General features: G+C 48.6%; 3 protein-coding genes across 10 annotated transcripts in view; 2 read left to right on the top strand and 1 right to left on the bottom strand.

Moving 5' to 3' along the window:
* Nucleotides 1-9,327, top strand: part of clip3 (CAP-GLY domain containing linker protein 3) — a 14,554-nt gene extending 5,227 nt beyond the window's left edge. Inside the window, exons 4-14 of one of the 2 annotated variants that reach the window (XM_061781858.1) lie at nt 642-735; nt 810-971; nt 1,045-1,163; nt 1,940-2,176; nt 3,601-3,736; nt 3,826-3,969; nt 4,440-4,571; nt 5,576-5,699; nt 5,769-5,839; nt 5,922-5,994; nt 9,157-9,327. In XM_061781858.1, the coding sequence (XP_061637842.1) occupies nt 642-735; nt 810-971; nt 1,045-1,163; nt 1,940-2,176; nt 3,601-3,736; nt 3,826-3,969; nt 4,440-4,571; nt 5,576-5,699; nt 5,769-5,839; nt 5,922-5,994; nt 9,157-9,220 (1,356 nt within the window). In that variant the 3' untranslated portion in view covers nt 9,221-9,327. Of the gene's footprint in view, nt 1-641; nt 736-809; nt 972-1,044; nt 1,164-1,939; nt 2,177-3,600; nt 3,737-3,825; nt 3,970-4,439; nt 4,572-5,575; nt 5,700-5,768; nt 5,840-5,921; nt 5,995-6,085; nt 7,943-9,156 lie in introns of those variants that run through there. The other variant, XM_061781860.1, reaches the window with a different exon arrangement.
* On the bottom strand, nt 8,404-10,749 carry dharma. The gene is made up of 3 exons (XM_061781875.1): nt 10,464-10,749; nt 9,378-9,601; nt 8,404-8,616 (listed from the first exon to the last, which is right to left on the bottom strand). Exons 1-3 carry the CDS (start codon nt 10,723-10,725, stop codon nt 8,518-8,520), a joined length of 585 nt encoding a protein of 194 aa, XP_061637859.1. The 5' UTR covers nt 10,726-10,749; the 3' UTR covers nt 8,404-8,517.
* Nucleotides 9,167-23,806, top strand: si:ch211-137a8.2 (uncharacterized protein LOC777613 homolog). Of its 7 annotated transcripts, none has more exons than XM_061781864.1 (13): nt 9,167-9,250; nt 14,949-15,013; nt 18,394-18,531; nt 18,591-18,741; nt 18,906-19,088; nt 19,166-19,300; nt 20,219-20,413; nt 20,503-20,623; nt 20,706-20,834; nt 21,408-21,499; nt 21,582-21,761; nt 22,354-22,430; nt 23,128-23,806. In XM_061781864.1, exons 3-13 carry the CDS (start codon nt 18,416-18,418, stop codon nt 23,282-23,284), a joined length of 1,536 nt encoding a protein of 511 aa, XP_061637848.1. In that variant the 5' UTR covers nt 9,167-9,250; nt 14,949-15,013; nt 18,394-18,415; the 3' UTR covers nt 23,285-23,806. The 7 variants fall into 7 exon arrangements, with proteins under 7 accessions (XP_061637848.1, XP_061637849.1, XP_061637851.1 ...); XM_061781865.1 differs by lacking the exon at nt 9,167-9,250 and adding an exon at nt 13,093-14,721; XM_061781867.1 differs by lacking the exons at nt 9,167-9,250; nt 14,949-15,013 and adding an exon at nt 15,025-15,173 and having other exon boundaries at nt 18,394-18,522.
* Nucleotides 23,807-26,739: the final 2,933 nt, after the last annotated feature.

Genomic DNA, 26,739 nt, shown 5'->3' with positions numbered 1-26,739 from the left:
CCAAAAAGACAAACACGCCCGTGTAGGCGGCAACTCAGTGAAGATTTTTGATTGTACATTCCCAAAATTACAACTTCAAAACGGACTCCTCATTTATCCACGCTGTTGCTAAGCAGAAATGTTTCATCGCCTGTTCAGTGGCGACTGGTCAAAAGAGGGCGCTAGGGCGCCGCCCCACCGCTGCTGAGTGCACTTGACGCAAGGACAAACTTGAAATCGGGTTTTTGCAGAAACATACTGTATGTGTATCTATTCCTGGACGAGTACGTTAAATAGTATACTGTGAATGATGAGTGAAATGGATCTTTTGACTTCTCGTTGGCTCATTTTATGACGCAACGTCCGCTTTAGGGAACATCGACTTGCTAAATGTTTGTCAAATACAAACGATATTGCTGAGGTAGGCCGTTGGATTGCAGCGTCCTTTAACGTCAAACGGGGTTACTGTTAAAAGTTTGACCCCGCCCACCCAAAACAATGCTTGCAATACCTCAATGTTATTATTGATTACATGTGACGATTAGAAATTTTGGTGCAGATTTTCGGGAGAATCATTGAAGTTGACGATGACGAATAATTTGCTTTCACGGCCTTTGAATTTGACGCGAGCAAATGATGTTTCATGCGCGTGTGTGTGCCAGATTCTCAAACGCGGTTGCCACGTGAACGACCGCGACGGCTTGACGGACATGACGCTTCTTCACTACAGCTGCAAGGCGGGCGCCCACGGCGTCGGTAAGACATTCTGTCCGACTCTCGGCTCGTGTTGAGGTCCCGCGGCGCTGATATGATGTTCTGGTTGCGCGCAGGCGACCCGGCGGCGGCGTTGCGTCTGAGCAGCCGGCTGATTTCTCTGGGCGCGGACGTCAGTTTGAGGAGTCGCTGGACGAACATGAACGCTCTGCACTACGCCGCCTACTTTGACGTCCCGGAACTGGTCCGAGTCCTGCTGAAGGCCGCCAAACCCAGAGGTAGGCACGCTACGGAACATCGGGGTAAGCGAGGTGTCGAGCGACGCTCTTTTCCCATCTTGTCGCGTGGCAGTTCTGAACTCCACGTGCAGCGACTTCCGCTACGGGACGGCTCTGCACATCGCCGCCTCCAACCTGTGCCTGGGTGCCGTCAAGTGTCTGCTGGAGCACGGCGCAAACCCCAGCGTCCGGGTCAGAACTTCTTCTTGTCTTGCTTGTCAAACAAACACCAGCGGTGCGCGATACTGCGTATTTCGGTATCGATCCGATACCAAGTGCCAGTATCGCCCATCCCGATAACGATACCTTTCAATAATTAAGGTAGACGCATCATCGAAATGCTAAATCTCAATACATTTTCCTGACCGTTAAATGTTTTGTTATGGTTCCTTTTTATTATTAAAATAATTACAACCCAGGACTGCAATTAACAATAACTGTTAAAAGCGGACCGCGCTATTTGTGGGGGTTAGGGATTGCGCCGGACTGCAAATAGCAAAAATCTGCAGATAATTGATGTCATTTAGAATTGCATTGAAAATTATTTTACTTATTATTTTTAAAAATATTTTTTTAAACCCAAAGAATTCTTGAATAAGCAAGGATAAACCTTGGGGGCTTGGTCCACCCCCCCCCCAAAAAAAAAGAAAAAAAGAAAATTGAAATCGACAATCGACGGGCAATAAGACAGGACGACAAAGAACCAAAACTGAGTCAATGAAACCCGGGAACTTAAAACAAACAGACTGATGGAACAACGAGGCACACCTGGACAAGACACGAGTGGATGGAGATAGCTGATTGGCTGATAAAGGTGCAGCAAAATGGATGAGACCAGGGTGAAATAAAAACATAACGATCTGACAAGACCCAAAATTCCAGATAATATGAGGGAAAACTTCATCGGAGCAAAACACAATGCAGAGCAAATCCAAAAGTGCACGACACGATTGTCTTCTTCTCTGCAGAATGAAAACGGCCAGGTCCCGGGCGAAGTGGTCCCCGACCCAATGGACATGAGCCTGGACAAGGCCGAGGCGGCCATGGTGGCCAAAGAGCTGAAGCGGCTGCTTCTGGACGCCGTACCGCTGAGCTGCAACCTTCCCAGAGCTACACTGCCCAACTACGACAACATTCCCGGGAACCTGATGCTGTCCTCGCTGGGCATGAAGCTGGGCGACCGCGTGGTGCTGGACGACATGAAGGTCAGGAGCACGTACGCGGTGCAGCGTTTTGCGCTCCATTGAACGACTGTTCGATGGAGCCATTAAATGATGAATTGAAAGACTCAAAAAGACCAAGACAAATGTGCGCCGGACCCGGCCTGAGAAAGATCACGATTTATTTCTTCATATCGTCCAATCTCAATTATTCTCACAATTTTTTGATATTGTCCGGAGGCAAACTGTTTTTTTTGCCTTCCTGAGGGAAGTTATTATTTTGATTTGGATTATGATGCTACATACGGTGTTAACATTATCACTACTCGCAAATTTGCGTCATTTTGAATAATAATACCAATGACACGGTTTTGAGTTAAAATATTGCACGGCCACTTTTGAAAACAACATGACAGAGGACACAAGTGATGGCTGCTTTGCTCGCATCCGGTGGCCGAACTGGTAACGCTACGTAGCAATAGCACCTATGTAGCGTTAGCCTGTATGTAGCACCACGTAAGTGTGACAGGCGCATTTGATGCTTTTCGCACGCTCCATCACCCGGCCGGAGTGGAGAGCGGCCAACGACGAAGCGACGGGCTCCGCGGGAGGACGGCCGAGTCGGACGGGGCGTCTCGCTATGCCGTGGGCGAGCTGAAGGGGCGGGCTTACTGCTTACTCGCACAACTTGCAAACGGAAGTGGAGCAGGAAAAGGTCGACTCTGATTAATCGAGGTATTACGCGCAGAGCTGATCACCGCCATCGATCGGAAATTTGTCGCGATCATTTAATCGCCCGGCCCTACCTTGGAGTCATATCGGATCAGACCGTGCTTTTTGAGGAACACTCAAACCTGTAATCCGTTGCTGCTTTTTCCACAAAATTACAGTAATACTTTGACTTCCGAGTGCCTCAATTTATAAGTTTGTGGATTTACGAGCTGTCGCTTGTTCTTTTTTTTTTTGGGTTGCTCTGAGTAGCGGGCCAAAATGTTAGTTACAAGCGAGCTTCAGATATGTGGGCCCTGGAGTGAAGTGGAAGAAAACTGCCGCACTTAAGGTAGTGTCATGCACCAGAGAGACGCAGCTGCCGATCCACTTTCAGACGATTATTGGACGGGACAAACGCAAACGCAAAATGAGAACACTCGTAGACGCTGACACTGAAATTACCCGTCCGACTCCAGCTCCTGACATCACTCACTCGGCCACACCCCTTAAAGGCACATATCAAACGCGCCAATACTACTGGATATACATGTTGTACATGGTATCTTTCTTAATTACAAACGCGTAATAATGTATCCTCACTTCTCTCTCTCCTCGCCTACCTCAACAAAACTACATTAGACCGCCCTCCAATTATGTCACAACGTCACCACTGTGCGTACTTGTCTTCCATGGACTCTGATCCCGGATCACCTGCCTCCACAGAACCATCCGGTTGCATCCTCGTATTTGTCTTTCAGACCGGGACACTGAGGTTCTGCGGTACCACAGAGTTCGCCAGCGGGCAGTGGGTTGGCGTGGAGCTGGACGAGCCAGAGGGAAAGAACGACGGCAGCGTCGGCGGCGTTCGTTACTTCATCTGCCCGCCCAAACTGGGTAACATTTAGTCGCCACGCTGATTTACCTCTGCCATGAAGAATAGCAATGCAGAAGGTCTCAGTGTTCTTGTTTCTTCTGTTCTACAGGGATCTTTGCTCCAGTGTCAAAGATCGCCAAGTCGGCGGAGCAGCCCGTCTCCTCCGTCACCTCCACCCCCAGGACCCCCCGCCTGGACCTTGCCTCGCGCATTGCCGGGAAGAATAAGAGAGAGAAAGAAAAGAAGGAGAAAGGCAAGACAAATGTTTCGGGTCCTTCCGGTTCTGGTCACTGATGGTGTAGTGGTACACTCGCCTGCCAGCGTGGGTTCATTTACCACTCAGTGACCGTGTGAATGTTAGTGCGAATAGTTGTCTGTCCTTGTATGTATCCTGTGATTGACTTGCAACCAATTCATAGTGTAGTCCGCCTTTCGCCCAAAGTCGGATGGGATAGACTCCAGCTCCCCCCGTGACCCTCAACAGGATAAGACAAGTTAAGTGTATTTGTTTCGCCCTTAAGGGTGTCACAGGCTCACAGTTGGCAATGATTGATGAGGTCCCCAATTGGGCAAGGAAAAACTCAAAAGCCCATATGGAGAGAAATTAAACCTTGAGAAGGGACCGCAGATAAGCGGTACGGAAAATGGATGGGTGGATCTATAGATTTGAGATCTGTCCACTGAGAAGAGCAAGTGCTGACTGGGTGTGCTGTGTGTTGACAGCCCTTAAGAAGAAGTCGTCAGTCGTCAGTCTGGATCCAGAAGGACTGAACGTTGAGGTTGGAGATCAAGTCTTGGTGGCCGGGCAGAAGAATGGCATTGTGCGCTTCTTTGGAAAAACAGACTTTGCTCCAGGTAAGCTTGCCGGGTTGAGGACACTAGAAGTCTCACATCCTTCATTCCTAATACTGACTCATGACTCCTGAGACTCTTGAGTATGTTTGTGGTTGGGGAATAGTTCCAATTCGATTCGCTCAGAGAATGAAAACGTCAGACACGGCCGTCTTCTTCGGATAAGAGAAAACAGTGGTAGTCAGTTACAGACAGTACATGTTTATTAAAAATCATTGGGCATCACTTACAAATGAATAAAAGTGTCAAGAACGGAACAGAGGAGAGGACCCAAAAATGCACGACTCCAAAACAAATGGACAGTTTCAAAAAGAGAAGTTTAATATACGGGCGAGGTCGGTACACAGGCAGGCAATCCAAAAAAGGCAACAGTATCCAAAAACGTCAGGCAAAAAGGCCAGGTCGATCATCGGAACAGGGTCTAGGACTTACTGTGAGTCTGCGACGACGTGGAAACAACAACTGCTGGAATGTGACGACAAGGTACAACGAACCGGCGACCAGAAAGAAGGAGCCACGAGGTGAAATGCGAGGGGTAATTAGGCTGAACGAGGCACAGGTGGGGAAGAGGCTCTCAGGAGCAGGTGTGGACGAGACGGGGGGGAAGACAACAACCGGATCACACACCCATGACAAAAAGAGAAGCTTGGAAAGGTATTCTTGGAACAACAACTACACACTTCTTTGTCCTTTTTACAAGACTTATTAAGCATTTTAACACTTATCTACCTAAATATTATTGAAGTCAATATTACTCTAAGAAGAAGAAGTCCCTTTTCCATGGTTTACCCTTAAGGATCTGTCCTCACAACATGACTGCTTCCTAGCTAAAGCAAATACGTCGGTGTCTATCGCAGCACCAAAAATTCTGCAGCGTCATCCTGGCCCAAGAGGCTCTCATAGAACTTGAGTAGTATTGGGGAGATTCGGTTTTTCACGTCTGAGGTTTTGATGAAGGATGCTAAAAGTGGATACCACAAGCTACTTGCCACATTTACTTCCTGCAGGTTTGTGGTTCGGTGTGGAACTAGACCAGCCCACCGGCAAACACGACGGCTCCGTGTTCGGGGTCCGCTACTTTAGCTGCCTCCCCAAGTACGGTGTGTTTGCCCCGCCCTCCCGGGTCCAGAGGTAAGGGGGCTTCCTGTCTGCTGAAGTGAAGTCGCACATCAGGTTTTTATGGTGGTGTTGTTCTTGTAGGATTGGAGGACCTAAAGAGGGCTCACAGAACGAGCAGAACTCTCTGGTGAAGAAAGTCCACCAGGTCACCAGTGAGTATCCCCGAAGAACCGACTGACAGCTGCACCTTGTCTCGAATCCGATTTGATTGACATGTTTGGTGTTTTGGTGCAGTGTCTCAGCCCAAGCGTAACTTCAACAAAGTTCGTTCTCCTAAAGATCTGACCTCCGAGAGCTCCATATCCAGGTAAGAGCAGCCGGCAGGATCATTTGTCACAACCTGAGGTACCAAACCTTGTGGGAACGTCACCCTACTCCCTCGTGTCGGTCTGCTTCAGGTTGCTCTTCTGCTGTTGGTTTCCGTGGATGCTGCGTGCTGAGATGCAGTCCTAACCACGTCCTTCTCCTCTCCCAGCAAATCTTCTTGCTGCCTATCGCTGTCGTTGTCAAACCTGGTGAAACTTCCTGTCCCCTGCTCTCGGCTCGCATTTCTTCTCGGGTGTTGCCTCACACTCTCGCGTTCTTCTCTCTTAGCCGTTGGAAATCTTTAGTGCCTTGTTGAAATGTTGATCAAATGTTCTGCGTTCCTGCTAACATAACCCACACCACCACCACCACCACCACCCTCACCCACAAGCTCCTCTATAGTTAGCATCTCACCACCTAGCTGGCTGGCTGTTTTTTTTTTGCTAGACCTGTTTTGATTTTACTGCTCCAGATACTCCAGTGAGTTGTGTTGGATGTACAAAAGCAGCCACTCTTTTTAGACAACAAGATCGATGCTTTGTGTTCATCTGTTGTTGTTGAGTTTTTTCTGCTGCAGCTTCACCTCATGAAGCTGCAGCGTTGATCATTAGCTTACAGCGCCACCGCCGTTGCTTCTTTTGTGACGTGAAAAGCGAAGGAAGCCTTGCTACAGGATCATTTTTGTTTGCTGGTTGCTCGTAAGAGAACAAGAACGTCCAAGTTCTCCCAACCTCCGTAGCTAAAGCTAGCAGCTACGCGACTCCGTCCGTCCTTTGGATAACTAAAGTCGAGCATGGAAGTATGAAGAGCGGCTTGATCTCGAACGAACCAGTTAGACTAGACGAGACTATTGTAGACTTGATTGAAATCTGGTTTTTCACCGACCTGTTGACCAAAACTGCTAAGCGAGCCAAAATCTTTCTGCATGATGACAATTACAAAAGTGTTTTTGAGCCTTTGCGTTGCTTCCTTTCTTTGAAAGAAGTTCAAATATTTTTCTCAGGATAATAGCAACTTTTCTTCAAGAGAAGCTTCCAGTAGACGTCTTTAGGTCATCTTAAAGAATCGGCATGTTTCTGAAGTCTGCAGCCTTATTAACGTGATTAACGAAGTCATGTAAGTGGATGTTAAATGAAGTATTAGATCGAAAATGTCAATGTTTGAGCTCCGTTTCACGCTCATTTGGACCATCACAAAAGTCCCTAAAGAGCTTCACAAATAAGCTGCAATTTCGCTGATAATGGATCTGCTTGGAACTCAACATTATACAGCTTTCAGCTTCATCTGCTTTGGCCACTAGGTGCCACCAGTGAGTCACTAGTTTGTCGTTAGTTCTATATTGTGATACATGCAGTATATATATATATAAATATATATCTTGTACACAAGTCTCCTGTTGAAGGGCCGCAAGGCCACTGATGTAGTACTTCATCTCAAGTAAAAAAAAACAAATCTAGTGTCATTTCTGTATTTGGTATAAAGTCATTAGTTCCACAACAACAACAACAACAACAAAATTTGTCTTGTTAATTTAGCGTGCTGTCATTATTATTACTCATAGTGTGAATGACCTGTATGATGACTAAACACGTAAGTGGTTAATAATCGCCACTCAATGACGGGTTTGGTCCCACTAAGCTAAAAACAAGAACAACAACAGTGTGTATATATATTGTTTTATTACCTCACCAAGTGGACTTTTGGTTCTTAGTTTTTTTTGCAGTGTGTTTTGTTCTTTCCATCCAGTGTGTGTGTGTGTGTGTGTGTGTGTGTGTGTGTGTGTGTGTGTGTGTGTGTGTGTTCACTGCATGCTGTGTACTGTAATTGTGCATATCTCCTCATCCTCTCATGTTGGCATTAGCATGGAAATGCATCCAATGATATTAACAGCTGTTGTAATTCTGTCAATATTCTATAAAATAAAAGATTCAATGTTTTTTTTTTTTTAATGACCTGTCAATTCCTTTGACTTGTTTTTGCTATTCCAGCGCTGTAGTGCGGGATGATGCGACAATTGTGCCTGATGATGCAACAGTAAGAGGAAGACTACTATTTGCTTGATAGACACCAATGTCAGTGTGTGTCCAATTTCACACAAGAAATGTTTTCCTCCAGGAACAAGAATAAAAGAGCAACAAGTGAATTTGAGTCAAAAGGAACTTTTAGTTGGTTAAATAGTTACAAACATTCCCAAAGCGACACCAGTTATCATTATGCAGACCGTTAAATAAAATAAATTAAAACATCACCGAGAGGAAAAGGCTGACACGTGTTTCATGTGGGACAACGCGGTGGCTAGCGGTTGGCACGTCTGTGGTTGGCTGGCGAGCGATGCAGGGCTCAACCAAAAAAAAGCTGGGACACCCTGAACATAATAAGCAGTCCTACAACACGATCGGATCACGTTTCATGCACTGCGAATTTCGACGTGTCTCGGCTGGACCTGAATGCATCTTCAGCCATGTTCATGATGAGGATGATGCTGGTGATGATGATGATGATGATGATGATGCGTTACGGGGCGTCAGAGGAGTGCGCTGAAGGCTTTGTTCTCTGCTGCCGGTTTGACCTTTGAACTGCTGCACTGGCGTTTCCTGCGTGCGCGCCGATTCTTGAACCACACCTACACGACAACAAAAAAATAAGACGAGGTCATTTTTTTTGGTTTTGTTTTGTTGTAAATGTTCAAAAAATGAAAAGCAGATAATTGGACAGTTGACCACCAACGCCACAACAACAACACTACTACTACGACTATTGTACTGCTAGCATTTCTACTACTGCTAGCACTTATGGCAAGTCGATTGAGCATTTTTTCCATATTGTTGCTCCACAGCTTAAAGTCGTGTTTTTGTCTTCACCTCGAAGATATGTAATTCACTGCACTAGTGAAAAGAATCTCTTGTGTCTTGTGACTTGTGTCTTGTCCGTGTGTGCCTCGTCTCATCAGTTTGCTTGGATTTAGTTTCGGTCGGTGTCGGATCTTTGTTGTCTCAAGTCACGTTTCCCGAGTCACGTCGTGGTGAGTGTTTTGTTTCCTTGTGTTTCTTTTTTACTTTCAATCTTGTTTTTTTCGGGGGACTTTTACGCAGTACAAAACAGTTGATTGCAATTTTTCTTTTGAATAAGTATTTCAAAAAATATTTGCATGTTCTTTGGGCAGGTTGGAATGGACGAGATGCAGTCCCATTAATTTCAATGGGGAAAGAGGATGGACCCAAGATTGAGCCCTGCGGCACGCCAATAGAACAAGCGAGGTATGAAGACAGCGAATCACCAATTTGAACTACTTGCCTGTTTTCAGTTTGACACATAAAAGTGATTTGAGATGGCACCAGTGTAGTCTTTGAAAAGAAATATGTGACCCGAGCCACGAGAACTCACCCTGACGGTCTCCTCGCTGAGGTTCGTGCTGACGGCGGCCCGCGCGCGCGCTTCCGTCGTCGGGTAGTCGCTGAGAGCGAACAGCGCCTCCAAATGGTGGCGTTGTGCCGCCGTCAACACGGTCCTCATCCGGGTCTTTTGATGCGCGGGTGCCAAAGGACGGCCGGGGGGGGGCCAAGGTCCGAGGGGGCTGTAACCATGGTAACTGCACCATGACAGCACTCCTGTCCAACCAAAACATACGATTGCATTACTATGATGACTAACATGACAATTGGAAGACATTAGACATGTACAGTGAGCAGAAAGGTACTACTACTCAAACTACTACGAATACTAAAATCGCACTACTTCTACTGCTAGTGTTTTGACTCAATACTGCTACCATGTAAGCATTTATTCAATATCCTTGACATCCAGCGCTATGTCCATGTGCTAGTATGCTCTTTGCCCTCACTAGTAAGGTCTACTGCGATTGGCTGGCGACCAGTCCAGGGTGTACCGAAGATAGCTGGGATAGGCTCCAGCACGGCCGCGACCCGCGTGAGGATAAGCAGTACAGAAAATGGGTGGATGGATAGTAAGGTCTATGTACTAGTGCGTGTCGATTTTTCTCTGATTTTGGGGAACCAATCCCGTTAGCCGCAGAAACCGGCGCTACGTAGCGGTTCTTTTTGACCAGACCAAAAAAAAAGCGAATAAGCGAATAAGCTGCAGGCTGATTCGCTTTTTGTTTTTTCTCTTTTCTTTTTTCCATGGCAACTATTCGGGAGTGTCAAAAGTTTGCTGATTTTTTTGCGATTTGCAGTCGGGCTTAGTCCCCATTGAATAAACTTTCTACTACAACCACCGCTACTCTTTGTACTATCTACTACTGCTGCTGTTGCTAGTATTTCTACTACTACTACCACGAGTACTAGTACTTGTAGTATACTACTACTGCTGAATGTAAAAACTCGTGCATTATTATGACGGACATACAAGATGATAACATACAATTATGACATATTGGAGGCGTAAAGTCAGCAAAAAACTACAAACGATGACTTGTGTTCTATACCAATAGAGCAGAAAAGTACAAAATACCTGTGCGGTCCGGGCCGAAGGAGACGAACACCGACGGGTTCTGGTAGAAGCTGGCAGGTTGGTACGAGGTCTCCCCGAAGCACTGCGAGCGGGTCGACGTGGGAACCGCGGCGCCAGTCCAAGTCCCGGTAGCGGCAGAGGTACCGGTACCGGCGCCGGGCCTCGGGACGGGCGCGGCCGACGGCGAGCCGGCGCTCGGTCCACGCGGCTGCGGGGAGAGGATGCGCGCCACGCTGAAGTCCGACACGCCGCTCGCCCCCATCGTGGCCACAGCCGCTACTACGACGTACGACAACCTTCCGCTTTTAAGTGCGGCGCCGTCAAACAGCCGAGCGTAGCTTTAATATGCAAATGAGTTTGCTTTGAATTCTCAGACACGACAAGAAGTCCCGGCCTTTGATTTGACTCGGCCACATTCAACTCTCGGGTGAAACTCGTCGTCTTGGTCACACTTCGCACGTTCGATGGTTCGTTGGCGTGTTTCGACGGGGAACCATAACAAGCGCTTTGTCATTCGTGGCTCATTTTTTTATTTGCTCCGCGGGCTAAAATCTATTCTAAAATAAACAACAAAATAGACGCAAACTTTCATCGACTATTAATCAATGAAAATGGATGCGCGGATGGATTGTAATCCGTGCTCATTTTTTACATGATCATTTTTACTCACGTAACTATAATTTACCAAACAATGATTTGATCAAATAAAAAAGTGTAAAAATAAAAAATGAAGACATGATTGAATGAGAAATGAATTCCCCAAATCAAAAAAGAATGAACCAATGTGAGGCGGGAAATGGTGATTGAGTGCAAGAAATTCGCTTGATGGCTTTCGTTGACGTTGAAACGAATGAAAGGTTTTGGTGACGAAGTGCGACGATCTCATCGAGCGCGCGTGCGACGTCGCCGCACACGCGCGCACGCGCTTCAAAGGACTTCAAAGGCGACAAAACGCCGCTTGATTTGCATTCCAAGGAGCGGCAAGTACACAGTTCAAAGGTCACATCAAACACCGCTTTCGTAAGTTCAACAAGACATTCTTTTCTTTCTTCTCTCTGCATTTATTGTCACATTTGCATAATGGCGATAACGTCGGTATCACGTGTGCAAAGCAACTTTCATGACGAACGACTGTAGTGATTGTTTGATTATCATTGAGTTTTTTTCTTTTTGTTGCTTTTCTTTTCTTGTGCTTTCATCTTTTCCTCACCTGTGTTTTCTTGAGTTTGATTTATTGTACTTTATAGTATTTATTTATTTTATCGTATTTCCTTTTCTTGTCTTTATTTTTTTGTACTTTGTTGTATTTTATTCCATTTCAATTTATTGCATCTTGTTTATATTTTCATTCATTCATCCATTTTCCTCCACTTATCCGAGGTCGGGTCGCGGGGGCAGCAGCCCGGACTTCCCCTCTCCCCAGCCACTTCATCCAGCTCTTCCGAGGCGTTCCCAGGCAAGCCGAGAGACGTGTCTCTCCAGCGTGTCCTGGGTCGCCCCCGGGGTCTTCTCCGGGTGGGACGTGCCTCACCGGGGAGGCGTCCGGGGGGCATCCGAATCAGATGCTCGAGCCGCCTCATCTGGCTCCTCATTGCGGAGGAGCAGCGTCTCTACTCTGAGATCCTCCCGGATGACCGAGCTTCTCACCCTCTCGCTAAGGGCGAGCCCCGACACCCTGCGGAGGAACCACCACCCCGGTCTGCCAATCCAGAGGCACTGTCCCCGATGTCCACGCGATGTTGCAGAGACGTGTCAACCGGGACAGCCCCACAACATCCAGAGCCTTTAGGAACTCCGGGCGAATCTCATCCAGCCCTGGGGCCTTGCCACCGAGGAGCTTTTGAACCACCTCGGTGACCTCGACCCCAGAGATAGGAGAGCCCGCCTCAGAGAACCCAGACTCTGCTTCCTCATGGGAAGGCGTTCGGGGATTTCCGCCTCGACTGGCACCGACCACCTTACGGCCACAGCTCCGGTTGGCCGCCTCACCAATGGAGGAGCGGAACAAGGTCCGCTCGGACTCGATGTCCCCCCCCTACCTCAGAACATGAGCAAAGGAGATGGGAGTTGAAACTCCTTCTGAGAGAGGATTCTGCCAGACGTTCCCAGCAGACCCTCACAAGTGCACGTGTGGACACCCTTCTGCCCCGGGACATGGTGTTCGTTATGGACAATCCGGGGTGAGCACAAAAGTCCAATAACAGAACACCGCTCAGGTTCTCATCGGGGGCATGGGGATGGGGCGTTCCTCCTACTCTCACTGTCATTGCCCACGTGAGCATTGAAGTCCCCCAGCAGAACAATGGAGTCCCCAGCGGGAGCGCTCTCCAGCACCCCCTCCAAAACTCTTCTTCGTGTGCGCGGGGAACGCCGACTTCTCCCGAGCGGGGACGCCGAGACAGAACGGTGACGTGGAAGGGAATTTTAGCCCGATGTGGTTTTGTGGTCTAAAAGCGGTTCCCCAGACGGCAAGAAGTCTTTTCCGAAGCGAGTCGTTTTGAGACGACGCGGTCGCGCTTCCGGTAACCTTGCAAAACATTCGAGCTCGTTTCGGGAGGACTTGGGTGGCGGAACGCGATATTCGTGTGCGCGCTGTTGCGTGTGGAGATTATGGACACACGTGACACACGTGACGACCGTAAGCGTTCTCTGCCAGCGTTTTGGATCTTCACGCGTGGGTTCTGTCACAGATGCAAAATCTTTGCGGATTTCCAAACTCCTGGCCTTAGCCTCCATCAAGTCAAATATATTCCGTTATATTCGTTCCTTCGCACCGTCATGACGCCGAGGTGCTACTTATGACGAAATGAAACGCCTCAACTCACTGCAACATAGTTCCTTGACACCAGATGCCGCAAGATGGCAACAAAGCACCGTTTTTGTCTAAATGAAACTGCTCAACTGACTTCAACAGAGTCCCTTGGCACCAAAATAACAGCAAAGCACTACTTTTGTCAAAATTCTAACTCCTCAACTATATTCAACATAGTTCCTTGGCAACAAAATGATGCCAAAGCTCTACTTTTAAGGAATGTAAACTCCTCGACTCAGTTCACCATAGTTCCTTTGCTCCAAAACCGCGCCAAAGCAATACATTTGTCAAAATGAAACTCCACAACCCATTTCAACATGGTTCCCTGAAACCAACATGCCACAAGATGGCAGCAAAGAACTATTTTTGTCTAAATGAAACTCCAACTCACATCAACATAGTTTCTTGGCATGTAGGGGACACCTAGGGACTTATTTTGTCCAACTAAAACACCTCAGCTCACTTTAACATAGTTTATTGGCACCTAGATGACATCAAAGCACTACTTTTGTTCTAGTGAAACACCTGGGCTCACTTTAACATAATTCATTAGCACCTAAATGAGATCAAAGCACACTTCTGTCCAAATGAAATGCCTCAACTCACTTCAAGGTACATGTATTTACAGATGAAAACCACACAAAAATAACTTTTGGGAGTTTTGTTGTGGGAATTTTTTATTTTGTTCCCTCAACACACATAAATGTGCACGCACACACTAAGACAAAGAAGATAAAAGAGGGAAATTCAATCAAACTGTGTGTGTGCGCGCGTGTGCGTGCGTGTGAGAGGGCGGAGAGTCAATTGCGTAAGCTGATTGGCCGGTTCGCGTCCACAGGGGCTGCTCCGATTGGCTGCATGTGTGAACAATGGCACTATGATTGGCTGACAGCAGCACAATAGCCGTGTCTTTGGTCACGCGAGACCACAAAAAGCCGCTTGGGCGCGCCAAAGAGGTCACGAGGTCAGCGTTCGCTCGCCCACGCGTGCCTCTCGACTGCTTTTGTCATTTTCAAGCCAGTTGTCAGTTTCACCACCAAATATTAAGTATGCAACTTGTGATTTATTTGTGTTTGATCAATACAGCTAACGTGTTTTTGTTCCTTTTTGACTTAATGATTTAGTTTTTGTTTTACCGCCTGGGGTTTATATGTGCAAATGGCTCCCGTGCTCAAAGTCCTATTTTCAAAATGTTCTCGATGATTTCACGTTTGAGGCCGTAACAGCGAAGACGCAAACACATTTCTGAAAATCAGAACCAACGCTCACGACTTCGGAGCAAATGGCGGCGGCCCAGCGGAATCCACGTCTTTGTGTAACGCTAAAGACATAAGCGGCTTGGTAAACATGGTACGAGTTGCACATTTGCACGTGTCGCCCTTCAAACTCTGCGGATGAAAGTGCCTCAACGATCCAAACTCCTGTCTTGTTAACATCGGAATAACGGTAAAGACGAGCGAGAGTCGTGACCCTTTCACAAATTCGTACGTCTTCGTACGTTCATATCTCAGAAATAAATGACAGCATTTAGTTTTTGCTGTCTGCTATTGTGTGAATGCAAAATGGCTGCCTCATCACAGATCCCTCTGGTGCCGTGCAGCAACATCATCATGCGCTGTTGTTGTTTGTTTACATGCGCGCTAAACATGTTTTCATCTTTTGACGGCGTTTAGCGGACACAAACGTCACAGGCGAGCGCTACATCAAAAAGAAGCAAGAAGCTGCGGCCTCGCGTCAGGTGAGTGAGTGCAGGTGTGCGCGGGGGGGGGGAACCTGACGTCGCGCCACGCCTCCTTTTCGTCTTCCTCCTTCTTCTTCCTCGCGTCTGCGCTCGCTGCACTCGCGTCTCGGCAAAGTTCAAGTTGGACAAGACTTGAGATGACGCCGTCCGGCAGCAGGTCACTTGTGTTTGATTTCTTCGCGCAAGTTTGTGTGCCGCACAAAAAGAGACGTTCATTTCATTTTTGGGACGTGCAAATGTTTGACGTTGGCTTCCTGCTTGGTGCGTGCGTGCGTGCGCGTGTGCGTTTGACCCGGCCAAAACTCAACTTCCTGTTGGTGCCGCTTTTAAGTACACGTTTTGGCGTGTGTATTGTGTTGTTATGTAGTCTGTAATGTTCTTTTGGTATGTAGTGTGTAGTGTCATATTGTGCTGTGTAATCATGTTGTCGTGTGTAACATTGTGTTGTCTTGTAGTGTAGTGCTGTGATGTTAGCTGGTGTGTAATGTTGTCGTATGTAATATTGTTTAGTGTTTAATATTCTGTAGTGTAGTGTTGTGTGCAATAGTGTAATGTCGTTGTGTGTAACTGTTGTTGTCATGTATAATATTGTGTTGTGTGTAATGTTGCAATGTTGTGTAGTCCTATGTTGTGTGACCGAAGGGCCTCCTTTGCGCAGCGCCGGAGAACCGGTTTGCCTCAAAGTGCAGCGTGCGCACGATCGTGTGTGCGTGCGCGCGAGAGAATGTGTGCGTGCGCGCGGAGAGTATGTGCACGCGCGTGCCAAGCAGCCTATTTGTTTAGGAAGGGTGGGAGCCTCTGTCGCCATGGTAACTGGGCCAGGCGTCACCCTGCTCATGACAACGTGAAAGTTTGTTTGAGGGGCCGTTAGGGACATTATTCAGGATTAGCGCTCACACTAACAATTCAAATGCTTTCACACGCACACAAACTACTGAAAGGCTCTCATACACACATCTCAAACACTCTCATACGCACAAGTCTTGCTCTCATTACCACTAATGCGTGTGAAAGCATTTGAATAGCGAGTGTGAGAGCTAATCCTGAATGATGTCCCTAACGACCCCTCAGAAATTTGCCAGCAGCTGCCTGGTGGCTTCCAAAATTCCAAATTCCAAAACACGTGAGCCTCATTAGTTTTGACTAGAAATAAAACGTCTAGGTAAGATTTTGAGTTTTTGTTATTTACGCATTGTAAACCAATAAAAAATGTTAAAAACAGCTCAAGAACAAATCTATTAATCTATCTGTCATTTGAACGGTCTGCAAAGTTGTCGTAAAACAATTCCTCGTTCTGCAGGAGCCGTGCGGCATTTTGTCGCCTCAAGATAAAAAGTCCGGATTTTTGTTGTTGTTGAGCAACGGCGAGTGAAAATCGTAAGCCTGTTTTATTAAACATGGAAGCTGAGTTTGTGAGCTACAGTATCAAGCTTCCCAACAACAAGCCCAGTGTTAGCGTTGCGGCACAATGGCGACCGACTGAATAGCGGGCGTCTCGCGGCGTCGGGTGTCGTGTGACCGCGGCCTGTCACCTGAGCGCCGGTCAACAAACAAAAGCGGTTGTCGTCACGGCGACGCACGCTCAATGGACTCCTTGTGAGTCCAGGAGACGAGGTAGCGCGCGTCGAGTCGGATGCCGCCGATTGCCAACAACGTTCGAGCCGTGAGAGCTCGTCAGGTGGGAAACGACCCAATTTCACCTACTGAAAATGAATATTTATCTACTCCAAATATTGTTTTTTTGTCGTCGTCAGCGACGTGTAGTCACAGGCAGGACAATGAAATGCTCCTCCACTAGGTGGCAGAAGGTACCATTAACATTGGTGATGTGAGGCTAAAAACCGCAAACTCTGCTATTTTTTTTTTTCAAAACGATGACCTTATTCACAGTTTTGGCGCTCAGGCCAAAGCGACGGTGACATCCCAGTGTTAAGGAAGGGTTCAAGTGAGTTTAGGAGCTTCATTTAGACAAAAGTAGTGCTTTGCTGCCATCGTGTGGCTTCAGTCAATTACAGTACATGGCATTAGAGACGTGTGTATATATATGTATATACATTTATTATTAATTTACATTAATTTTAAATGTGTGCTTGTTTTCATGTGCTTGACTGACTCAACATTAGCTGTTAGCTTGAAGAACCAGCTGCTAGTGAAAGCTAACATATTGAATTCACACGAGCACGTTCACTGCGTAGTACGCCGTTCCTTGCGCAAACGAATCACCCATCGTTACTCGTACATCGCTCCTTAGCGGATCGCGAACGAATCACTGTTCGCTTAAGTCCCTCCCCCGCCTGCACAGCGCTGGCTGCTCATTGGTCGTTCGCCGCAGCGAGTAACAACGCTGGCGAATCGCATGGCAGTACGGTTAATGAAGTCCCGCCCCCGCCTGCACGCTGGCTGCTCATTGGTCATTCGCCGAATGTCGACGATGTTGGGTATGTGCTTGTCTTCTGTGTGCGGTTGGCGGCCTCAAGTGGACAAATAAAATACATGCACCTCCTCCTAAAGTGCAGTTCCAAACTGCTATTGAATTGCATGTATGCAACTGACCAACTAAAGTCATTAGTGCTCTGCTGACTTCCTGGTCGCGTCACAGTGTCCTGATCATGTCTGACCTCAGGTCAGATCAAACCAAAGCCTGCACGGCTTTCATCACGGATAATATTATGATAAGAATAAATAATTTTTCTCATTTTAGTTCAATCCTACCGGCGTAGATTTGGGTCAGAATCAGACAAAAATGATTCCTGACACCTTCACTAAAAGTGACAGAAGCACCAAAAACTCTTCTGACATGTGACCCAGTTTTATAAATACCAGATTGGAGGGTTTTCGACGAGAGATATGTGCTCACGCGGTCTTTGAGGTGTCTACACATTGAGCGGAGCGTTCCGAGCACACCCTGAAAAGACCCATGACACGCCGGAGACACGGTGTCCCGTCTGGCCCGGGGGAAGGCGGAAGAAGCGGCCGGGGAGAGGGGAGTCCGGGCTGCCGTGACGCGCAACACGCGCACCAGTCTAAAGCTTCCGACCCGACGGGCAGCTCGCGTGTCGTCACCACGATGACTCAAAGAATGACATCGCTGATAGGAATTAGCAAACATCGCCACACAACACAAAGATAGCTGGAAGGAAGACCTGCACCAAGGCCTCCTCCAGCGCTAGCCTCCGCCATGCTAGCTTAGCAGTTAACGTACGAGAAGCGCTGGTTGCAAGTCGCAGTAATTCTCCGCTCCGGTATTGCGCTTTACAAAGTGAAGGAACGCAAGTCGTGTCTGCTGAGGTAACTCCGCACCGACTCACTGTTGCCCCCGAAGGCAACGAGCGGCGGCGGCGCGCTACTGCAGCGTCTCACCGCGACCTCTTCTCCAGACGTTGACGGCGCGCTGATGTCATGTCTGGGTCAGACACGCCCCCTTCGCACCGCCACGACGATGTCGCCGCCCGGACCGAAGACCACGTGACCCCGGAGGAGTCGACGGACACCTGGAACCTGCCGGGGTGCGAGCGGTGAGTTTGATCGACACCTGAGACGACGCGTCGAACGCCCACGTCGCTTCCTGTTGCAGGCTGGAGAGACGATGGCTGCTTTGGCACGGCTTCATGAAGGAACACGCCCACCTGGACGCTTGGCTACGATTGGCCGAGCACGCCGTGGCCTCCCACAACTGGAGCCGGGTCACCTACGCCGGAGCCAAGGATGCCGTCAGGAGGTTTGAGGTGAGGAACGCAGCTCGTTTGTGTGTGTCTGTGGGTTCATGTGGGTGTCGTGTGTACTTGTGTACATTTCTGCGTACACGTGTATGTGCTCATGTTCGCATATGTGGGTGTGTGTTGATGTGCACGTACTGGTGTGCGTTTATGTGTGCGTGTTTGTGTACCAGAGGCTGCGGTGCGAGGCAGCATCTCATCTGGTTCATCTGGACACGCTGGCCCAGAGGAACCGGACCCTCACCTTGCTGTTCCGGGGCGCCATGCGGTCCCGCCTGCTTGATGCCGCCCGGGACTGCGGACACAGATGGGACCGCCTCAACGTCAAACTGGAGTCCATCAGCGGAAGACTCAAGGTCGCGGAACAGAACCCGGAAGGAGCTAAACAGGACCGTGAGGAATGTTGTCTAAAAAGCAGCGGGACCTCTTTCAGGGTTTGGTGTGCGAGTGGGAGGAGTTTGAGGAGGAGATGGAGGAGTTGGCCGTGTGGTTGGCTGAGATGGAAGTTCAACTCGTGGAGGTCCAACACGTGACGGGGAACGAGTGCGACAAACTCGGACAACTGCAGGTGCGTTTATGACAACTCGTGTAATGTGGCCTCACTGACTCCGCCACTAGACCAGACTTTGTCGGAACCAAGTAGACCAGAATGAATCTGACCAAACCCTTTTGGCCCAACTGAATCTACCAGTCTAAACCGGAATCCGATATTGACGAGTGCCGCTTCTCTTTAAATGGACTCTTGTGCCGTCGCAATGAACATAGTCTGGTGCCGGTGGTACGATGTGATCAATGTTGCCCACTCGCCATCCATTGCAGCCTGCTCACCCTGGAAGGGGCATCCTCCTCCCCCACCCCCCGACCCCCATCTGCGGTCCCTTCGCAGGGTTTTTTCCCCCAAGCGGGGTTTTGAGTTTTTCCTTGCCCGAATTGGGGGATGTTGTCGATCAGCTAACTGTGGGCCTCTGAAGCCCTTTGAGACGCTTTTGTGATTAAAGGGCGAAACAAATAGACTTGACTTGACTGATAGACCCGACTGAATCTGACCGGACCTGGCTCTAGCCCTGGAGCTGAATCTTGACTATAGTCTAAACTTGACTCAAGTGGACTTGAATGGGCCGAACTGGATCCAACTGTACATGACTGGCACCGGACCCAATTGGAACCAACTTGACCCGACTCCACCACTAGACCAGACTGGACCCGACTAAACCCAACTGCACCGGCTCCACCACTGGACCAGATTTGGCCCAACTAAATCTGACTAGTCTAAACATTACCCAAGTGGACCCGAACCGAGCTGACTCCAGCACTGGAACCGACCGCGCCTGACCGGATCCAAGTGGACCTTGGTTGGATCGGGCTTCATTGAACGGGGCAAACGGTCAAACGCGCAAATACAAAATGGAGCCGCTGTGGGCCGCACTTCCCGAAGCGGCTAGCGCGAGTCAACGTCCGAGCGTATTGAGCGTGTACGTTTGTGCAGTCGTTCCAGCGGAGCGTGTGCGTGAAGTGCGCTCGCGTCAACGGCGTGTTGGAGCGTGGCGAGGCGCTGATCCAGCGCGGCGCGGCGTGCGACGCTCAGCGTGCGGAGCGCCGCCTGCTGGAGCTTCTGCGCCGATGCGGGCGCGTCTACGACAGCATCGGACGCGCGCACACGCGACTCCTCAGCATGAGGCTGGTGCGCACTCGACGCACGCATTTCTGTGTACGCCTTCGTGTCGATGTCCCGTCTCTTCCGCTTCCTCTCTTCATCGAGCTCCTCTTCAGGTCTTTGAGGATGACTTCCTGCTGACTCCGCCTCCAGATTCCGGCTGTCCGTCCGAGACTTTGTTTGAGGAGGAGGGAGCGCTTGACAAAGTCCACCGGGACCTCCCCGTCGGTCCTCAAGGTCAGCATGTCCGTTAGCGACGCCGACCGCGATGAGGATGATGAGCGCAAAGTCAACGTTCTTCTTCTTCTTTTCCCGTCAGACGGCCGTCATCGTCCGCCTTCGCCGTCCTCGCCTTTCCACGACCACTTGGGTCTGGAGTGGGACCCCTCGGTGGACGTGGGACGCTCCGTCTCCTGCGGCGACTTCTCCTACGACGGAGCCGGCGCAGGTGGGAAATGCCGGGAAGTTCTGGCGAGGCACTTCCTGTTTGTCCCTCACCGCCTCGGAGTGAATAAAACCTCGGGAATGTTGAGTGCCTCTTCAGACATAAAATCATGACAAATCCAAGATGTCACATGACTAATGTGAACTAAAAATGTTTTTGAAAAATCAAACCAAACAAAATCAGACATCAAGTACGGCTTGTTTACTGAAACGTTTCATTTACGAAAACATCAAAGGTGTCAAGTGTGGATTGTTTTCCAGAAACGTCAAAGACGTTATGGATGTCTTTATGCATGTGAACACTTACAAAAAGATTTGTGGACTTTTTTTTTTCTTCTAAACTTCAAATACAACGTGGAATGTTAAAAAAAACAAAGATGTCAAATGCGTCAAGTGGAAGGTTTACTAAAACATCAAACAGGAAGTGTGAAATGTTGATTAAAATCTGATGCGTCACAAAATCGACGACGTTGCGTACGTTTCCTAACACTTCAAAGACGTCACATGCTGAATTATTACTAAAAGTCGTCACGTGTCGCAACATTTACTGACGCGTCAAAGTACTTTGGCTGTGCAGGTCATCGAGAAACCACGAAGAGGCGGAGCTACATCAGTTCCCTCGGCTCTGATGTCATCAGTAGTGACATCATCAGGCAGGAGGATGCGCCGGTGAGCCGCTCGGGTTTGAGCAGAGCGTCTGCGTGACAACAAGTGACGCGATTGACGCGTCTTTCCTTTCGTTTGCGCGCAGCACTTCAGCGCATCGCCAGCTCTCCCTGACGCAACGAGCACTCCTGCGGAGCGCCGGGTCACCTCCGCGCCAGAACACGACGGCGAGCCCGGCGGCTCCGACGGGCGCGTGAGGGCGTGGCTGGGAGTCCAGAGCCCCGTCCGTCCGTCCTGCTGTAAAGCCGTGCAGACGGACAGTCAGGTTAGCTGCTGCAGTTGGCGTTCAACAATACGGCTAACGTCAGAGGTCTGGAAAATCGTTAAGTTCCGACATTAGCTCCGTTGGGTTACAAAGTTGGCTTCCGGCATCTCCGCCAATGTTGGATTCCAAAGTTAGCCTCTGTTAGATTTTTCTGACGTGAACTTCCGATGTTATGCCTAAGTTTAAAGATAAGGGAGACCAATGTTCGTTTCCAACGCTGGCTTGAACGTTAGCTTCCGAAGTTAGCTTCCAATGCTACAGTGTTATTGCTGTCCAATTTTGGCATCATCGATACCTTCAGAAGTTAGCTTCTAGCATTACAGCTAGGCGTCGACATGTCGGCCATGCTGGTTTACGCGCGTGGCCTCGACGACGTTCGTGTTCGGTGTTTGGCCGTCACCAAACAAGATCCGGCGAATCCTGTCGCTCGCGTCTCCAGTTGCCACGGCGACCGCAGCGCCGACATCTCTCTGGCTTTGGCCGGGTCGCCGTCGCCTGGCCTCGAGGACGAGGGCTCGCCGCCGGGCGCGGATCGGCGAATCGGGTCACCGAGTGACGATGTCGTCGTCAAAAAGAAATTGATGTGTTTCAGACTGAAAATGAGGAGGAGGAGGGGGAGAAGGAAGATGAAGAGGACGAAGAGTCCTGCTGCGATGGAGCAGAACAAAGGTGACGGTCCTGAAAATTACACGCACGCACACATTGTAAAAAAATCTTGAAAGGTCGCTCGCGCACTGCAAACAAACTTCTTAAACACACGCTCGGTGTAAACGAAACTCCATTTTACACGTATTGTAAACAAACATATATTATATATAACATATTTCACACCCATTGTTGTAAAAAGTTCACAAATTTTGTAAACCACTCTCCAAAATTCAATTTCACACGTTTTGAACAAAACCGCCAATTTCACACACTTTTAAATTCATAATACATTGACGAGACACTTTGTTGAAAAAGGTTTTTACCTTTGAAACAATTTCATACATTTTGAACAAATCAAAAAATGTCACACACATTGTGGACAAACCTCAGTTTGTGCAAACTTACAAAATGTAAACAAAACCTTAATTTCACACATCGGTTGTTAAAAAAACAACTTAAAATTTCACAAAAGCATTGCAAACAAACCTCCACGTTTGTCACACATTGTGACGCAATCTCAGAAACTCGCTCACACATTGTCGGCAAATCTTCACATTTCAAACCCAACCTGAAGAAACCTACAAACTTTTTTTATTTATTTATGTATTTCACACACGCTGTGGACACCCATCGTAAAAGAAAACTTTTCAAATGAATTTCACATGCATTGTCAACAAGCTAAAACGCGAACAACAAAGTGTGAAATGCCACCCGGCAGAAGCTCCGAGGCCCGACGGGCCGCCAGGCGCCTCCTGCTGGCCGCCGTCACGTCTCTGCTGGCCTGCCTCCTCTGGAGCTGCCTGGAGCCGTCGTGGCGCCGCGGCGCGCCGGGCAACTTGCACCTCAGCTACGTCAACGGCCCCCCGCCCACCTGACCTGAATGACGTTTTGGGACGTAGTCGTCGCGCGTCAAGAGGTACTAACCCGATCGAATTGTTTGGTTTGTCCAACTTGTAGCACTTTCCGAAAACAACGTAGCATTGTTAGCTGCTCAAGTTTTGACTCCATCTTGGAGATTTTCAGGGGAAGATTTGGGAATTGTAGCAACGAGATTTGTCGTAAAAGGTCCGAATAAACGTATGTTGCATATTAGTCGCTAACATCCGCTGATCTATTTGTGCGCGCTTTTATTGCGAGCTCGATGCTAACTAGCATGTTTTAGCTGGCTGACTCCAAATCGGATTTCCTTGTAATCAAGCGCAGGTTCTTTTCAATGTCGCTGGGGATTTTATGTGCCCGTTTGCGAGTGCGTTGAAGAGCCTTGATGATTTTCATGAATTAAAAACATTTTTTTTGTTTTGATGCTTGTAAAATGTCAATCAAATGATTTCTTGTACTGTATGAAAACAGGCACGCATTTGTACAAAGGTTAACCAAATAAAATGTACTGAACATTTCCTGACTTGTGTGTGTATGCGTGTGCGCGCACGTTAGGTGAGATTATTGTGTATCGTGCCACGCTCACGTGTCTGCAGAAGGCATCGTCATGGCGATTGGTGACACTGTTAATACATTAAGTGGAGATTAACGCCACTGCGTGTGTGTGTGCGTGTGTGTGTGTATGCGCGCGCGGGTTAATCAACGGACACGGTTTGCATCAAATCGAGTTTGCGGCTGCTGTTGCGTCACAAAAGCGCCAACGTTCCCGCGCAAGGAATTCGGGACGTTTGTTTGGCGTGAATGCGGAGGTTGTCCCAGCAATTAGACACATCCCATCTTCATCAGGCCGCCGCCTTTGTCCCCCCCCGCATCGACTTCTTCGACCACTCGCGTTAAAAACGTCATCGAGGGCGCACGCAGACGGAGCGACTGCTAATCACTTAGCTGGCACTGACACGAGAGAGAGGATGAAAAGAAGTGTTTTTACCGCAGACTACCTCAGACCTCGCTCTCTCCGGCGACGTTGGCGCTGCGGGGCCTGATGGCCAATTTGTTGTGTTTTTGTTTTCCGTTCCCCCCTCATTCAATCCGACGTTCACATTTGCAAAAACAAACGCGACGTCCCGTGACGTCACTCAGAAAACAGGACGTGACGTTGCGCCTGCGCACACACCGGGCGCCGCGTTGACGGAGATCAATATGGCCGAGGATTTTGTGCAGCCTTCCAATTCCTTTTTTCACCGCTGACTGTTTTGTGCTCCTTTGCTTTTTTTGCGCGACGTTCATCGTCTAAATCGTATCCGATTTATTTCCACATCCGAAAGAGTACGTGGCTCTGACTTGGATAAGAACAAAATTGCAGTTGAACTGTTTACATTGACGTGAAAAAAATCAAATGCGTGTCACGTTGGGCAAGATAATCGGAATTGACCCGCGGTGTGACCATTCGAGCCTTTGTCGTCTCTTAGCAACAGAGCGGAGGGATTCGAACCCGCGGCCGTTAAGAAGCATGTCACTCAATTTGTGTGTATATTATTAGTTTTGTTATGTTATTGATATTAGTGCTATATTACACACCGTGATGCACAAAATGTATAGTTTGATATTTTTTCAATACCCCTTTTTAACTTGGGAGTTTATTGAACTTTTGTTCCGAGTCAAAAGTCCACTTTTTGAATGCAGCGATATCGGTCTCATTTTTTAAAACAAACACACCCCATCCTTGACATGAAAACAATTTTAGAACCACGGTTCTCTGGTGTACAATTTGTTCAAGTTCATGTTTTCTAATGTTATGTGGATGTAAGTTGCTGGACCAATAATTGTTTTTTGCTGAGGATAAAGAACATATGCATGCCTGTGAGTATTGCAATGTTGTCCGTCCACGTGTGTTGCTCCAGTATTTGTGTTCAAATGTGTGTTTATTCGCAGGCGTCAAATTGGGACAAAGTCGCAGGCCAAACTCGATATTTCTTGAAAATTGAGCATGTTAAACCTTATCATACAAAAAGGAAATGAACTTTTGCTTCAAAACGGAATCTGGCGCAAGCAAACTTGAATATTATAAATGCACGAGAAATGAAATTTGCAAGAAAAGGCTGCTATTTGTGTCCTTTTGAACTCCTTCCAACCATTTTCTGAGCCGCTTCTCCTCCCAGCTATCGTCGGGCGAGAGGCGGGGTACGCCCCGAACCGGTCGCCAGCCAATCGCACGGCACATAGAAACAAACAACCGTTGGCGCTCACATTCACACCTACGGGCAATTTAGTCTTCAATCAACCTAGCACGCATGTTTTGGGGATGTGGGAGGAGGAAAGCCACGCAGGCACGGGGACAACATGCAAACTCCACACAAGCGTGGCCGGGATTGGAACCCCGGTCCTCAGAAGTGTGAGGCAGATGTGCTAACCAATCTTCCACCGTGCCGCTTTTGAAATCGATCAATTATTTTGTCTCTCTCTGGAAAAAAGAAAAAGTAGGAACGTCCTTCAATGAAAATCAAACCTTAAAACTCGGCGGCCTCGGAGTAGAAATGAGGAGACGCTAGCGACAGAAAAGGAGGCGGCGCTCGCCGACACGCTAGCAAAGCGTTGCGGCACATGCGCTGTATACCCGCAGGCCAGCTTTACACATTTGGTAGGGTCCAGATTTGGGCCACGGGCCGGAGTTTGACACGCCTTATAACGTGTAGCTATTTCGGCTTTTCGTTAGCATGTCGATGGCATTTTCCATTTATGTTAGCATTTAGCTAGCAGAGGCAACGCGCTTTTGAAAGGCACAACGTGTAACTCCGCCTTTTCTCCACTTTTGACTTCCTGAAGACGTCCCAATACTTTTGCCCGTGTTGTTGTCTGTTGTCATGACAACAGCACACGCTCAAGCCGGCAAAGGGTCGCCGTCGTCGTGGCGATGAGTATCGCAATGCCAAGGAGGCGGGGTTATTACGTCACTGGGAAAGTTTTCATCACGCCGGCTAATCGGCCAGGACGCTTGCTATTGGCCCCCGCGGCGACGGCGCTTTGCCACACAGGACGGGATTATGGGAAGGGGGCGGGGGGTCACCAATGGTTTTTTTCTGCTAGCAAATCATTGGTTTCTCTCATAAGTTTAAAGGAGACATCTTCATCTTCCTCTCTTTCATCCTTTCCTCTTTGGCTCCTCCCTCCGACTTCCCGTCGCCTCGCGCGTGTGCGTCCGTTCGGCTGCCTGCCTCGTTTCCGCTTTTCCATCCTTTCTCCCGTTTTCCATCCCTTCTTCCCGCTGTCCTGCGCTCCCACGTCGTCGTCGCCTTCTCCTCTGGCCTTCATCTTCCTCCTCCTCCGCCCGGCGGCGGCCGAGGTCATCGGCTACGGTAGGAGTTCATTTGGGCTAAAGGCCGCCGCTCTCGGCCAATCGGCGATGGATAATCAAAAATGAGAAAATGACTTCAAGTGCTAATCAGGATTTGGC

Source organism: Phyllopteryx taeniolatus, chromosome 8 (genome assembly GCF_024500385.1).
Source record: "Phyllopteryx taeniolatus isolate TA_2022b chromosome 8, UOR_Ptae_1.2, whole genome shotgun sequence".
Lineage (NCBI taxonomy): Eukaryota > Metazoa > Chordata > Actinopteri > Syngnathiformes > Syngnathidae > Phyllopteryx > Phyllopteryx taeniolatus.
The sequence above is the reverse complement of the archived record's forward strand: the minus strand, read 5'-3'. Positions and strand labels throughout refer to the sequence as shown.